General features: G+C 40.0%; 3 protein-coding genes across 7 annotated transcripts; all 3 read right to left on the bottom strand.

Annotated features, from left to right (window-relative positions):
* Positions 1-239: 239 nt before the first annotated feature.
* mtg2 (mitochondrial ribosome-associated GTPase 2) lies at positions 240-3048 on the bottom strand. The gene is made up of 6 exons (XM_079360179.1): positions 2555-3048; positions 1996-2143; positions 1735-1850; positions 1424-1642; positions 1203-1341; positions 240-1066 (listed from the first exon to the last, which is right to left on the bottom strand). The coding sequence occupies exons 1-6, from the start codon at positions 2783-2785 to the stop codon at positions 675-677; spliced, it is 1245 nt and encodes a 414-aa protein (XP_079216305.1). The 5' UTR covers positions 2786-3048; the 3' UTR covers positions 240-674.
* A 251-nt stretch (positions 3049-3299) lies between these two features.
* LOC306833965 (calcium-responsive transactivator-like) lies at positions 3300-12016 on the bottom strand. 3 transcript variants are annotated; one of them, XM_079359635.1, is made up of 11 exons: positions 11880-12016; positions 11050-11126; positions 10873-10957; positions 10585-10717; positions 9911-10144; positions 8360-8524; positions 6662-6763; positions 6094-6186; positions 5794-5913; positions 5573-5700; positions 3300-5358 (listed from the first exon to the last, which is right to left on the bottom strand). In XM_079359635.1, the coding sequence occupies exons 1-11, from the start codon at positions 11946-11948 to the stop codon at positions 5332-5334; spliced, it is 1233 nt and encodes a 410-aa protein (XP_079215761.1). In that variant the 5' UTR covers positions 11949-12016; the 3' UTR covers positions 3300-5331. The 3 variants fall into 3 exon arrangements, with proteins under 3 accessions (XP_079215761.1, XP_079215762.1, XP_079215763.1); XM_079359636.1 differs by lacking the exon at positions 6662-6763; XM_079359637.1 differs by lacking the exon at positions 9911-10144.
* Positions 12017-12788: 772 nt separating this feature from the next.
* On the bottom strand, positions 12789-15566 carry lsm14b (LSM family member 14B). Of its 3 annotated transcripts, none has more exons than XM_079360181.1 (8): positions 15341-15566; positions 15090-15253; positions 14879-15008; positions 14589-14780; positions 14423-14509; positions 14145-14300; positions 13563-13695; positions 12789-13481 (listed from the first exon to the last, which is right to left on the bottom strand). In XM_079360181.1, exons 1-8 carry the CDS (start codon positions 15459-15461, stop codon positions 13331-13333), a joined length of 1134 nt encoding a protein of 377 aa, XP_079216307.1. In that variant the 5' UTR covers positions 15462-15566; the 3' UTR covers positions 12789-13330. The 3 variants fall into 3 exon arrangements, with proteins under 3 accessions (XP_079216307.1, XP_079216308.1, XP_079216309.1); XM_079360182.1 differs by having other exon boundaries at positions 13563-13689; XM_079360183.1 differs by having other exon boundaries at positions 14589-14765.
* Positions 15567-15585: the final 19 nt, after the last annotated feature.

Genomic DNA, 15585 nt, shown 5'->3' with positions numbered 1-15585 from the left:
GCTGGGCAGCAAGTTGCTGCCATGGGGTCAAAGGGCATGTTGTTTTTCAGCCTCAAACAAAACAAACCTCCCCTCTGGAATGAAAACCAAAGCACAAGCACAACAGTTCGCCTGCAGGGTTTTTTTTGTTTGTTTCCAGCCTGCTGCATTAAATGTTCAGATGCGGGCATCTGTTCAGTCACTCAAATGAGCACAATTTGTTGTCTGAGCTGAGACTGAGTGAAGTTTACAAAACGTACTTATGTCGCCATTTGTTCTCCACAAGGATTCATTTATTTTAATTAAAAATATTAATGTAAGCTATTAGAAATTGGTTTGTCTTTAAGCAATAACTCAGTACCAAGCTCAGCAGGAGAGGGGTTTCTTAAATTAATCTTCAACGTTTTTCGAACACTTCCTATGCATCTTTATGCACAAATATTCCTTCACTGGACTTTTTTTTTTCTTCCACAAGTGGAGTCTTAACATGCTTTCAATACTATTCATTTTTTAAACATTTTATTTGTCTTAATGTGGTAAATAAGAATACTCTACCCAACATTTATAACAGCAGACAAAAATTAAAAAGTATCTTTTTTTTATTTAATACAAACTTTAAATACATTCTTTATCATCCAGTATAAATGTATATATTACTGTATTTAAAAGTCAATAAGAGGAAAAAGATTTCTCCATTATCTGGTGGCTTTGCCTTCACCACTACCTTCCTCTTGGAGGTAGCCATCATACAGCTCTCTGAGGTGGAGGATGAGCTCCTCTGTGTTCTGTCCTGTCAGTGCTGACACAGGGATGACCCGCTGGCTAAAAAGTTCCTTTAGAGTCCTCAGCTTATCCTGGGCCTCAGGTAGGTCCATTTTGTTGGCTACGATGGCCTGAGGCCGCTTGGAGAGACCAGCTTCATACTGGTCGAGTTCAAAACGCAGGTGCTGGAGCTGGGTCCAGGGCTCAGGAGAAGACATGTCCAGGACAAACAGGAGACAACGACAGCGCTCTATATGACGCAGGAAAGAGATTCCAAGGCCTCGATTTAAATGGGCTCCCCTGATGATGCCTGGGATGTCAGCAACTACATATAGAAAGGTAAAAGTGAAACAAACATGATAAACTTGGGGGTGGGGGGGTCAAAAGAAATATTAAGAGTAATGCCACTTTACAATGAAGTTGAAATAATATTTAGGAGTTCTTTTTCTAAAATCTGATACCTGCAACTTGCTCGTGATCCCTGTATGTGACAATCCCTACATGTGGGTTGAGTGTTGTAAAAGGGTAAGCAGCAACAGCCGGCCTGGCATTGGAGATGGCTCTCAACAATGACGATTTCCCAGCGTTAGGAAACCCAACCTTAAAAACACACAGACCTGTTTGTGGGGTCGATTGGCAAGTGACAATGATATATTTTTGACTATAAACAGCTTTTTCTCACCAGTCCTGCATGGGCCATAGTATGGAGCTCCAAATGAAGGACCCTCTCCTGTCCCTCCAGTCCCTGGGTTGCAGTCATTGGGGCACGGTTTTCATTTGACAAAAAGAAACGATTCCCCTTCCCCCCTGAGCCTCCAAACACAGCCAGATACTCCTGGCCATTATCAGAAAGGTCCACAACTGTCTTTCCCTGTTCCTTCACCACTGTTCCTAATGGTACCTTTATAAGGGGGAAACGTCACAGTTAGGCCATGCAACAGATTAATGACTTTACAAAAGTGTTCTTAAGCATACCGTCATAAATTCACTCACATAAATATAGGTTGCATTTCCATTCCTGCCATAACAGTTCTTGCTGCCTCCTGATTGCCCGTGTTCTGCTCTGTAAACAGGGACTACTCTCGCCAAGGACTTGACGACGCGGTCAGCTGAATGCACGCAAATGAGACACATAGTATTGATGAATGGTGTCAATGATGGGATGTGAAAACATGCCTGCGTGGCAAACGTGCAACATATTCCATGCACTAAAGAAAGAAAGAAAGAAAGAATGAATGGATGGACTGAACTGACCCTTTATAATGATGCTTCCTCCATCTCCACCATTACCACCATCTGGTCCACCCCACTCCTTTCGGGGCTCACTGTGAAAGCTGCAGGCTCCTTTCCCACCCGAGCCAGCCACCAGCTTCACACAGCGATGGTCTTTAAAGTGACGGGTCTATGGGCCAAACCATGAAACAGTAATAAGAAAGGCATTAACAAACACTGCTGGTTATTAAAGACAACAGTGAGATAGATATAACACAACATGTGGAAGTTTTGTGATGGTTTAAAAAGGGATAGACTCCAATAGGCCATGGATTTAGTTAAATAAAACATGATGGATAAATTAAGACGAGGCTTTGACGTGATTTTAGTGGACCTTAATTATATATAATTCAAACAAATACATTGTAGATGCACGTTGAAAATGTACAATATGGAAATGTAAATTTTTTTGATGCAGGTGCAGGACGACATATTTCTATATGTTAAAGGAAACTTTAATATATTTGTTGCGTGTATAATTTCCAAATTACACTGAAGGCTCAACAGGTAAAATAGATGATAAAAGGCAGCTATAACTCACCAGCTTCTTCTCAGAGATCTCCGTCTTCTTCGGGTTTCCTCGGACTTTGGCACAAAGCGTACAAGAGGTGCAGACATCTCTGGTACCGCCGGGTCTACCCCTCCACGCTGTCAAAACTGGAGGACATCTAGAGTAGCTTCTTTTAACCTCCTGGCCTAACAATATGTTCAATAAACCTGTGTCCGGAAAAAACCTCCAGAGACGTATCGCTGTCGACATTGAAGCTAACATTGTAGAGTTAACAGACAGAAGTTTTAGCGACAATGTCACCTCTACTGTTTGGTCTCAGTACAATAATAACAAAAAAGCACTATCTATCCATGATATACAGCCGTTGTACTACAGTAATGTTTCAAACTATCAAGTTACTGCCTACTGTAAGAATACAATATAAGTAATAGGTCCATCTGTGGACATCGTGCATCACACTACGGAACCCTGGTAGGAACAATCTTTGTGCGAGTTTAAGTTGTTACGCTATCATTTTGCTGCAGTGACTCTGTCCTCTACCGCCCCCTTCTGCCCTGGAATACAAAAGGTTAAAACATTTTGAACGCAATTTTAACGAGAAACTTGCACCCATAGCAGCAGCCGGGGTTTAATACTGGTTTTATTTGTTATATTATTTTTATTAAATAAATTCTTTGCTCTCTCTTTATATAATCGAATTAAGACATATGAGATATGAAAGGACTATTTTATGTTTTCATGTACATAAATAAAATGCAGACTTGGAAAAGGTGAATATCATTTTATTTTTTTATATCACAATCAGTAACAAAGGACATCAGAAAAGGCAATGCAGTCTTACAATAGGTAATGTAACATTCATATTTTTATCATGGTTGACACACCTCCCAATCAGTTACTCTCTCTCTCTGTCCATCTATCTTCCACTCACATACACACAATCACATACAAAAACCAAGCACCCACATCAGTGATGACATACTATAGGCTATAGAAGAGGTGGAAACGTGTCAAACATGTTAGATTCACAATAAAATGCAACAAAGATACAAAGTTAATGCAGTATAAAAAAGCATGTGATTGTCACTGTTGAGTGTTACAAAGTTGTTTAGCTGTTTGACAGCCAGGAGACGTCTATTCTTGATTAACCCTGCAAAATGACTGCAACCATTGTGCTACTTTACCCATTTGAGATAAGATACACTGAATATACTGCAAAGCTGAACTCTCACAGAACACTTTTATCCCTTATCAAGCTGTAACAGTGATACATGAAGGTCCAGAGATGCTTAAGCCTTTATTTCTTTTATCTTAATAAATTAATGAAATATTCCTCAGAAAAAAGTACACAGACAGACAGATGAGGATAGATAGACATATAGATAGATAAATGTAATATGTGTAAGTTGAATAAGGCAAGTTTGCTTGTTCATGTACACTTATCGGAAAAAAAAATTAACCTTCAATACATTTTTCTAAACTTTTCACAAGGTATGTTTTCTAACAATGTTTTTTTCATCTAATACGGAAGATGATAGTTAAAGTTTTTACTGGAAATAAACAAGTAAGCTTCACATAGCCTATCCATAATACACAACTTCAAAGAAAACAGTTTCCTCAAACTTGATGTATTGGTTGAAAACTGCCACAAGTTAAACATAAATAAACCCACCCTAGCATATATCTGGCCTTTCTGTGTTAAAAGTTGTGCCTTCAGAATAAGACCAAAGTCCAACATGGCTGACTGAGTGTATTGCACAAAAGTGAAGTTGAGGTGCAGGACCCGATACTGCTCTGTTTCTGTCATACTTTGGCTTTTTGAGGATCATTTGTTAGAAACAGCCTGAATTACACTACAATTCAAAATATCAGACGATACAAACACTGTCACTGCAAAATAAAGTGCTGATAAAGTGGCATGATGTTATGTGTGTAAAGTTATAAGTGAGTGGCATGAGATTTTTATAAACTCTCTGTCTCTGCACAATAACAAAACGTCTGTGCAAAGGGATTCTACTGAGCACATGATGTCCAACATACCACCTTGGTGTATGGTTATCATGGATAATAATACACATAAAACAAATATGGATGTGTCTATGAACACTGTAAGACAGAAGAGTGAATGCACAAAATGTTAGAACACACAGCAACACGTCACTTTTTGACGAACACAGACAAACTCCCTGATCAAGTCAGGTTGAATACCAATGATTTCACCTTTATTAAATCAATGTCTCTTACCATGAACTATAACAGTGTCTCAGCTTGTGCTTAAAGCAAGAGCTTCACCTTGTCAATTAGATCAACTTAAAGGGATATTTCCTGCCTTCCTTTTTGCTTCGAAGATCCACTGACCTGTACTGTGCACCAGCACAGAGGCTTGTAAAACCAAAATAAAAATCACACGCAGGAGACAGGATAGAGGCAAATGAAAAGCAAAGGCATACACCAAAGAGAAGGATACAGAGGTACAATTTGCCGAGGCTGCACAGCTTCATTTTTTTTGCCCCCCTTGTTTCTGGAAGTTTTACAAGAAATTTCTCAACTCTACAAGCCGCCTGAATAATTGTTGGGACCATAGAGTAGTGCTTCACACCTTCAGCTACACACTACAACCCTGTTTTAAGAAAAACTGATCAAGACAGCGTCACATAATGACTAGATGATCTATTCTCAGCTTGAATGATGATTTTTGACAGAATAATAAATATGATGCAGCCAGATCTTCTACTCAACAGCTGAGCCAGTCACTGTTGATTCGTTCCCTTTTTCACTTCTTCCAAATGTAAAAACAACGTGGTATCCTATTGCTGATAGTTTCCATACTGACCCTGCAATGTAAAAATGTTTACAGAGAGACAAAAGATTAAACACAGTGTCCTTGTTTTTAACTACTTCTACATGAATCAGCTTTAATGGTGGTTTATACTGAATCGAGTAACAGTTGGATTTGAAAGAGTTGGATCCACAAACAATATTTGAGATGAGGAATTAATACAAATGAAAGGTTTTAGAGATATGGGGTACTAATAATAATTGACATACCTGCTCGTAGGTATAGGGTCTCTGCGTCTGCGCTCCAGGAGCTCCCTGGGAGGAGCGGTATGATCCGTATTGTTGGCTTGGACTCTGCTGATACTGAGAATACTGTGAGGCTCCACTTTGTCCAGAACCTGTAGCATTGGGAACAGTTACATTTTTTGTTGTTTTTTCTTTTCTTTGTGTTAATCTCAATGAACGCAGAAGGCTTAATGGGTTGTTCTGACCGTATCCCTGTGGCTGCCCGCTGTAGCCTTGTTGAGACGAGTACTGCTGCTGGCTGAAGGGCTGCTGCTGGCCAGAGCCCTGCTGATATTGAGCTTGCTGCTGACTGTACTGAGAGTTACCTGGAGGCATATAGACAGCAAGTATACATCATCCACTGTATGAAACATATGGTATGAGGCTGCACTACACTCTAATGTAGGAAATGGTTGGACACATTTAGCCAAACACTGTGGATAGAGGAAGAGAACAAATGCACAATAACTGAGCGACAATAACATTACTACTGTAGAAAGTGTTACCTCCTTCATAGTAATGCTGTGATGAGTCATCAAAGGACCTGTCGTAGCCTTGCTCACCGTAGGAAGACTGTTGATATGAGTACTCTCCATGACCTGTAGAGAACACGATTCAAGACATGCACAAACTCCTCTGCACAGGAAATAAACCCTCTAAATAAGAATTATGCAAGGACAGAATAACAGGCAACACTTTCAAAGGCTTCTAACTTCTACATTATGCACAAAGCACAAGAAACACCCTAGAGCAAGTTTGCACCCTCTACTTAACATACTGCTATAGCACGCTGTGAAATCTGAAATTTCGGCACACCAAAGGGGACAGTATGGACACAGACACACCGGGAGGAAACAGAATTAAGACCAATAGCAGTCTTTTGTGCTTTTTTCAAAACTTTTCATCTCCCACAATAAAGGCAAAAGACGATGACTGGGAGGAAGAGCTGAAGCCTCAGTGTTGTGGTAAATGTGGCTCAGACCTATGGGATAGTGCTAAAAGGGAGTGTAATGGCCTATAATGGGGGGTTGTGTGTTTGAGAGCTGTGTGTATGTAGTTTATGGATGTGATTACCATCAGGGTAATATTGCTGGTTTGTGTTCTCGCTGGAGCTTTGAGTGTGTCCATACTGCTCTCCGTAGAACTCGTCTTGTCCCATGTACTGCTGTGCAGATCCTGCAAGACAGGCGACACCGGGATTGTTAAACACTTGGTTGGACCAATCTGACGCTCAGTTCTGGCTGTGCCAGGACACTTTGAGGGTTATATAACGAACATATTTTCTTAGAGGTTTTTTTTTTATGGCTATAGGACAAATCAAATGATGTTTAGAATTATAGTTTGTAGAATAGCATTCACCGAGAAGAACGTTCTATCGGACTGTCAGCATGTACTATATAATTGCAATTAATCAAAGTCTAAAATGGATTAATTACATTTTTTTAATCACCACTTGCATGCTATTTAGTCCCTGTAGTCACAGTGATGGAAAAGAACAACACTGTTCCATGGTCTAATGGTGCTATTTACTTTAAAAACAATTTTCCAACTATGTAAAAGTCAATATTCACTTACAATAATGACATCAAACATTTCACCTTTTTACCGGTCCTTCAAGCTGTTTCCATTTTGTTTTCAACCCCAATAAAAGCAGGGTTGACTACACAGCAAGTTTAGTACCTTAAGACAGTACATGAATGTAAAAAGGCTAACAATTTAAATTTGTAAATCTGAAATAGTGGATAGTCAAACTTCGGATTTAATATGCGATTAATCGCGATTAACTAGTAAAATTAAGCAGCAAATCGCAACTAAAAATGTAAGCATTTGACAGCCCTACTTTCCACGCATTTAAAATTATAATTCAAAGGAAGCCAACAAACATTTAGGGGGAATCTAATTCAAGTGGGGCATTTATTAATATAATAACAACTCAAACCAATTCCAAAAGACGAGAAAACAGAAAGCCATTTATGACAGAAAATGGATCTCTTCTTGTTGATGGTGTGCAGAAACTTCAGATTTCACTTGTTCCTTTTCCCAACTAATTGTATCTGAAATGAACTCAGAGCAAAACCCAAAAGGAAAACATCTATCTGATAGGTTGATCAATTAGCCATGAAGATGTCTTTGAGGAAACCCAGGTGAACCAAGAGTCTCCAAATACAGAGAACGTTTCAACATTATCTTTACAACAGATCTGAACTCTTCTCATGCAACCAGTAGCATTCACCATAGCTTATAAAGGAGCGTTTCCCCAGAGCTTTCACCTGGATATACTTCCCAGAGTCATTACAACCATGGCCTGTGGCCCTAGAAACATTATCCCTTCTTTTTTTAATACATTGGAGTGACAGTGTGCACAGCCATCTCCCTTCAGAGGCATAGCAGGACAAGCAGGAAGCTATTATTAGGCACACAATGACACTGCAGAAGTGATTAACAAGGACAGAAACTAACTGTGACAAGATAGATAAATCTCAAGCCTGCTTCTTAAAGTCATACTGTAGGAGGCATCTGTGTTAGACCAGTTCGCAGACCTTTAACACCACTCGCCCGTTAACTTCAGTAGCATGCATACACCAATATTTCAACTTTCTGGAACATGCGAGTCAAAATGAACAGAAACCTGCTGACAATTTCATTCTAAGATGTTCCAATCACTTACAACTCACACTTCCATAATAACGTTTAGCACTCACTCAAACACACAGACAAACCCACTGTGCCCTTTGCCAAACCTAACTAGCATGAAGAGGTCTCACCACCTACCTTGCTGTGAGGAGCGGTAGGATCCCATGGGCCTCTGAGGCATCATGCTGTTCCCTTGACTGCCCTGACCCATCATGCCCATAGCTTGTTGTCCCTGATAGTGTTGGCCCCCCGCCTGGGCTGAGGAGTAGTGCGGAGTGGCAGACTGTTGGTGCATCATGGTGACTGAATAGGAGTTAGGATTATTGGGGAGAGATCTCATACATTATTATAGGCATGCACAGATAACGAAATACATTCTCAGATTTATAATGACATACATGTGCGTCCTTGAAATGATAAAATGAACAGATGTGAAACACGTCCACAGCAATCTGTGTGCAGGGTAAAGCCATCATGGGTTCAAAGCAATCAGGGGGCTGTTATAGAAAAATCTCCTTGAAGAGAGTTTTTACTCTTAAGTAGAAATGCAAATAATGCATGTGAAAGCAGTTAGTGCACAAACAAAGGTACAGTCAATATGCATGGACATCAAAGGAGAGGGGGGCTGCATTTCAGGGCCAAGGGTCAAAGATTAGGAGAGGTTAAACCTGGAGCAGGAAGAAGGGTGGAGGAGGTAGGATACCTCTGTGATGAACTGAATGTTTGATTTTTTTTAAAGGTCCCATATTCTGCTTTTTCTGGTTTGAGATGCTCTTTAGTGTGTTTCCACACGGTGTCTTGTGCATGATTACGCACATCTATGTGCACAAATTCAAAGTCTGCGGAAACGTGTCTTCTCCTACGTCCTCACGTTAGCTGTAGCAGTGGTTGCATGTAATGCACGGTCCCCAGCTCCCCCTGAATGAAATTTACCAGCGTGACATCTCGCCAGTGTGATATCACTGATTTAAGCCCATTGGCTCGCTGTAGCAAGACCAAGTTCATGCTGCACGCTTATACATCCGTGCTGAACCACCGACCATTTACAATAGAGCGGAACGGCCGACCAATCAAATCAAACTAGGCCCACGTGGGGGGGTTTCAGAGCGTTGAATGAGAGACGCTGCCTGGAGCGGCAGTAGATTAATACAGACACTTTTTTTGAACATTAGCAATTGTAAACGTACTTTAGTAGACACATATATTAGATATATGAAGCCCAAAAAGGGCATAATATGGCACCTTTAAAAGGTTTACACTGGACTGGGAGGGAATCAACGGTGTGATGAAGGCCACTTTCTGTGTGAGAAAATGTTTGAAGCAAAATTGAGAGAGTGTTTGGTATAAACACATTCAGAGTTACTTTTAAAATGATCTTTTTACACGATGGATTCTACCTCACTTAAATTGACAAGGGTGTGCACTCATTTGCTTTTTCTTAAAGGTTCATTTTTCGCTTTTCGTCCCTTTTTTAAGAGATACAATAGTGAATATAATCAGCAAGTGGGGAGAGAGAAGGTGGGGAATGACGCACAGGAAAGGAGACAGGTTGGATTGAAATTTGGGCCGACCGCTTGGAGGACTTATCGCCTCTCATTTTATTCTCTAAGTGACAAAACTTGCGTCACTGGTGTGCTCAGTTCTAAAGTTTTACAAAAAATGGACAACTTCCTCCTATTCCTGGCTCACCTTGGTTAGACTGCACGTTGAGGTTGCTGCGGGAAGAGGAGGAAGATGAGGAAGAAGAGGAGCAAGAGCCATAGCCTGGCCCAGGGCCTTGGATCGTGCTGCCCTGGGAGGAGGGTGCAGCATGGGTGTAGCCGGAGGCAGAAGCTTGGCTACTGTAGCTGCTGAGGGATGCTGAGGGAATAGACGACTGCATCTGACCAGACTGCTGCTGCTGCATGGGGGCATGGCTGAGGCCTGACGACATACATGCACAGTCAGAGCAGCCAGTATTTATTTTGTGGTGCATGTAAATCATAGACCCACATTCAGTTCATCTCTACAGGAAGCTTGTTGTAAAAGAAATGACTGAGTTATGAGTGATACAAATGCAAAGCAAAACAGTAGAAATGGCTGTAGCAGCTAACAAATCTGATTATCGGACCATTAACAGGACATAAGACCACAGATACTTGCAGGCAGTACGACAACGAAGGAAAAAGAATACAAGACATGGTATTGTGTCTGTAGACAAACACGCAGCCAAGTCAGATTCCAGAAAGCTCTCAAGGCAGGGGACGGACAACAGGATGGAGCTGTACGTGTGCACACGAAGCGTTGGATTGAGTAGAGAATAAAGAAAATGCAAATTGAAGTTCATCGAAAAAAATAAATGCACATTTGAGTTAAGCTCATACCATTGTTTATTTGGCTCTGCATCACTGATGTGGGAGGAAGCCCTGGTGCCATGCTGTCATTGAGGTTGCTTGGAGCATGTCCCCCGCTCTGCCCCATCACTCCAGGACCTATCGACATATTGGCTGATGGAGGCTAGAATGAACATGATTTGATGTCAATTAAACATATATTTTGTCAGCTTTCCTAATTTCTGTTTGGTCTATACATAAAATAGTCTAAAACAAACTTCTTAACGCTGTCATGAGAGGATGTACAACAATTCGAATTCAAATGAAAGAAAGACTTACAGCAGGTAGTAGTGACTGCATGTTCTGATTCGAATCTGCTATTGTGGCCAAGTAAACAAGATTTCTGTGTAGGACCTGCTGATACCTGTTAAAAGAGGGGAAATAAAACATATAGCATCATTAAGCATTACACTTAGCTGAATGACCCATTTACATAGAATAAAAAAGGACACTTACTGTGTGCATTCAGCTGTCTTTCCTTTGCTTTGGTAGTCCATTATACATTGTATTAAATGGTGGTTTTCATCCAGCATCTTTGGGAAACATCATCACAACTTTAGGACTGTAGTGTGTGCATGTCTGGCTGAGACACAGTGCATGGTGAATTACACAGTTTATAAAAACATTGAATTGATGCTGCCCTGGATTCTCAGAACTTCAGCCAGCCTGACAGCATTTTTATCTGGGTCACTTTTTTTCTCCCATAAAGGAGCCCAATAAAGCAGCAGCGGTTTCTCAGTTTCTATTCAGGTTATTGTTTAAAATCCCTGTCTCAGTGCGTTTTTAAGGCGATCTGAAACGATCGTTTCAGTCTAGGATGAATTCATGCAGCAGCTTTTGAAAAGTATATAGCGCTGAATGTTTCCCTCATCCATGTTTTAACACTAAACTTCTGCTTTTGGCATGATTTTGTAATCAAAAGCAGGTTACCCGTTTTTTTTTTTGTTTTTTTTTTCACAATTGCCCCGTACACAGCAATGGTGTTCAAATTTCTTGGACACAAATTGTCAAAACCTCGGGCCAATGTTTTTAAATACATTTATTTTTATTCAGTAAACAAGCAGCGTGTAATAATAACCAGCCAACCGCCCTAAGACCTAATTACCGTAATGGCTTTGTTTGATTCGCACCTGCAATTGACTGTAGCGTTACAATACAAGTTGCCATTTCTTCTGATATCCACGACAGGCTATAATATACTTTGATATTGCACTAGAGGTGGACCTCATATCCCATCCAGACAACAATGTTTTATTTCTACCACCGTGAAATGTTGACATGCTTACCTTTTGAATGGTTTGCTGTGTCACCTCCCCTTTACTCCTGGGGCGAGCCGATGAGAATGCCAGCGACATTTTGTCATATGGGAAAATTAAGGCGCTTCTTTTATTCTAATATTTATAATCATGAGCGCAGCCCTCTATTGCTCTATTTGGCAATACAGAATGTCCATTACAGAGACGTGAGAGGGGGGAGGACGTGTCATCTCTCCGTCATAAACTGAGGACATTTTAATAAAGAAACCGATTTCTATAAATTGTATATAAACCTGCATTATATATAAAAGGATTATTTAGTATCTCCATGCAATTAATGACCACTGAATTAATTCACTTTAGATGAAAACCCCCGCTCCCTCTGTTATTGGTATGACCCGGACAGTAAGTAGCCTACCACTTTCCATCTCTAGACGGGCCATTCTTTGATTCACAAGACCCAATCAGTCCACATTGTGCAGGCTGATCGTTGAAGCAATTGTGAAGTGTGGCTGCAAAACGTCTTGTAAAGACCATCATAGAGATTTGATTGCAACATTATTTTACCAAGTCTCCTTTATTACAACATCATAATGCACCTGCTATCTGTAGGCTTTTTGAGAACAAGCCTTTAATAATATATATATATTTTTAAAAGTGCTTATTTTGATATTGTCTACAGTTCGGTCACCTGTTCCCTATAGACAAGGGAGCTTAGTACCCATGAAGCACAAATACAAAACGATATAACCCAGGAACATGAATATGTATGAATACCAACACCCATTTTTAAAAACTCACCTCACACACTAATCCAACTATGTATGAGTAAATTAGTATATTTATGGAATCTACATGATTGCTCTAACAGTATTTTGTTGTACTTGTACAGTGACAAAAAATATATATATTGAAAAAAAATACACAGCATTAGACAAGTTCATCAGCAATTTTAGTTTATTAATATTATTCTCACTTGTTGCTTCAATATGACAGAATCAAGCAAGGCACAAGTTTTGAGTTTTCAAATACACTTAAAGTTAGTTCATTCAATTTTGACAATGTCTATAGTATACAGCACCAGTTCATGAAATAAAAGTACAAATCAAGCCGTGGAATTCCCAAGAGGCAAAGCCACATATGTAGGCCTATAACATTAACCAAAAACAAACTTAAATATTCCCTTCAAAAAGAAACAAATCTGGCAAATATTCTTCGGGAGGAAAAAACTATTGTCATCAAATTGGACCATCTTGCATGCCATGCAGTTTATATTCAAACAGTAGCCAATTGATGAGGGCAAATAAAAATAGTTGCAGTATAACTCCTCATGGAGGGGGAAAAAAAAAAAGAAAAAAAAAAAAAAGAAAAGAAAAAACCCTTCTTTTTCAGTGACAGAGCTTATAGGATGATTATCATACACAAAGGGAAATAAGTTGAAGACAAGCTTGTTTTAGTGCCATTATTGCAAACTGAAACCTTCACAGCCATCTACCTGCAGTTCTGTAAGACTGAGAAGCTCCCCATCCTCTACGTCCACTGTATCCACCTCTGAAACCCTGGCCCCTCAGAAACCGTCCAGGGACCCCGAATGTCTCCAAATTGCGCTTCCGCTCCTCTGCCCATGTCAGTCTGAAGCACAAAAAGAGGGCACAAGCCTGTAATGCTACAAACGTGTGCAACATTGAGAATCAAAACAGGTTACTAGTTTACCTGAACTTCTTGTCAGATGAGATGTTGTCGAAGAAAGACTTTGCTTTGTCATAGTAGTATTTTGGTCCAAAATGATCCTCTGCAGTCAAGTGCAATTCCTCCTTTTCGTTCTCCTTCACTTCATGATCTGGATCTGCAGGTAGAAACATGTACAGATTTTCTTAAGTTTGCAAAACATGTAGAGGAATAGCTTAAAGGAAGATAAATTAACATATTTCAAACTAATGTTCAATTTAATTGCAGCCTAAATCTTGAGTTAGATATTGAACTAACTTACTAAGGAACAATTTTTTAATTGTAATTTGACCCATTTAAACAGACTTATTAACTGTTTACATCAGTGCCAACATGCAAAACAAATCTCTGCACATGTGAAACAAGATGAGCATGAAACAGTCCAATAAACTGATCAAATTCTGATACTGGAATAGCATTTTCTTGCAAAGGCTAAGCAATGCCAACAACTTCTTCAGAACTTACCCTCAAGAGAGAGTCATTAAATGAAATGGCACTTAAAAAAAATAAATAAAAAAATGTGTCAGAAAGATGAGAATATGTTGGTGTATTTATGGTAACTCCAACCCTTTCCATGCCTCTTGTCCTCCTTCTCAAGCTGCTCCTTCAAAAACTGAGCATTTGAGGAATCAAAATCAAAGTCTTCGTCAAACTTCAGGGTAGCAGATGGAACATCAGTCACCATCAGTTGGCCTCTACTGCGGTTCCTGCGTCTCCGGGGTCCTGAGATTATAAAATATTTTTTACTTTATAAATCCCGAACAAAAGCATCTACTGTCAACCATATACTTAACTTCCAGCAACAAAATTATTTTTCATTGAACAAACGTGTGTCCAACACTTACCTTGTCTCCTTCTAGGTGGTGGCCTGTTTTCATTATTCCACTGACAAGACTCGTGCAGAGCATTTGGCAAACCTGGATCTGTCCTCCCTTTAATTAAAAATGAATCGCTTATAATTACAATTTATTTTTATTTTCGCTTCTAATCACTAAAACCATCTTTACTTACTGATGGCTCCAGTGCCCCTTCTGGTCTGGGGACTCTCGTATCTGGTCCTTGGGGGCCTCCTTTCCCAATGCTGCTCCTGTTCATAGGATGTAGTCAAAGCTCTCCTTTGCCTAGCTCTGTCCACATGGAGGGTTTGAACAGCCTTTTCCACCATGGGGCCCTTTCGGACATGTAAACCTGGAAGTATAGGTCCTATAAATGCAGTTAAATAATAAATTAATAAACGGATTAGAAAAACTAAGTCGGTTAAAGGTCTGTTCATATGAGTAACTCTGCATTAATTGGTGTACCAAGGCCAAGAGCTGCAGCATACTGCTGATTAAGAAGAGAGTTGGCAGCTAGCTGGTTGTAGGCTGGCATCCTTGCAGGACTAAATGATCCCCGAGATGGGTAGACTCCAGAAGACCCTGCAAAGGATGACTGAACAATCCAAAGACATAATGTAGATATAAATATCAAACTTCATGTTTATTTAAACCATGCTATTCTTGTATTGCCTACCTGTACTATTGCAGGATCTGGGGGAAGGCCATAGTGAGTTCTTGGAGGTTCACACAGTGTGATATCTTTAATATCACTTCCACGGAAAGTGATGTATTCATAGAGGTCATCTTTAGCTGGTGTTGGCCTGTCAGTGGGTCGTCCCTCAGTTCCCAAACACCTGACTAGTTGAAAAAGAAAAAGGTTTGCTGAAGAGACATCATTGTTTTAATTTTGATGCAATCTGTCAAGCAAATGCCTTCATTACTCACCTTTAGCAAGGACCACTGTTGAGTTCACTTTATCGATCGTGTACAAAATCCCCTCATAACGATTTTGAGCTTTTGAAATTAACCCAATTTTGCAGCCAATGCAAGGCTTTGCTGAACTCATGTCTGGAGAACATTAAAGAAAAAATGTGGCTTAATGTCTAAAATAACACCAAATCAACTCCAAACACTCAATGCACCGGATCACAAACTATTTATTGGCGTTCTTAGGTGACTTGAAAGCACGC

This window comes from Symphodus melops (genome assembly GCF_947650265.1).
Source record: "Symphodus melops genome assembly, chromosome: 13".
NCBI lineage: Eukaryota > Metazoa > Chordata > Actinopteri > Labriformes > Labridae > Symphodus > Symphodus melops.
The sequence above is the reverse complement of the archived record's forward strand: the minus strand, read 5'-3'. Positions and strand labels throughout refer to the sequence as shown.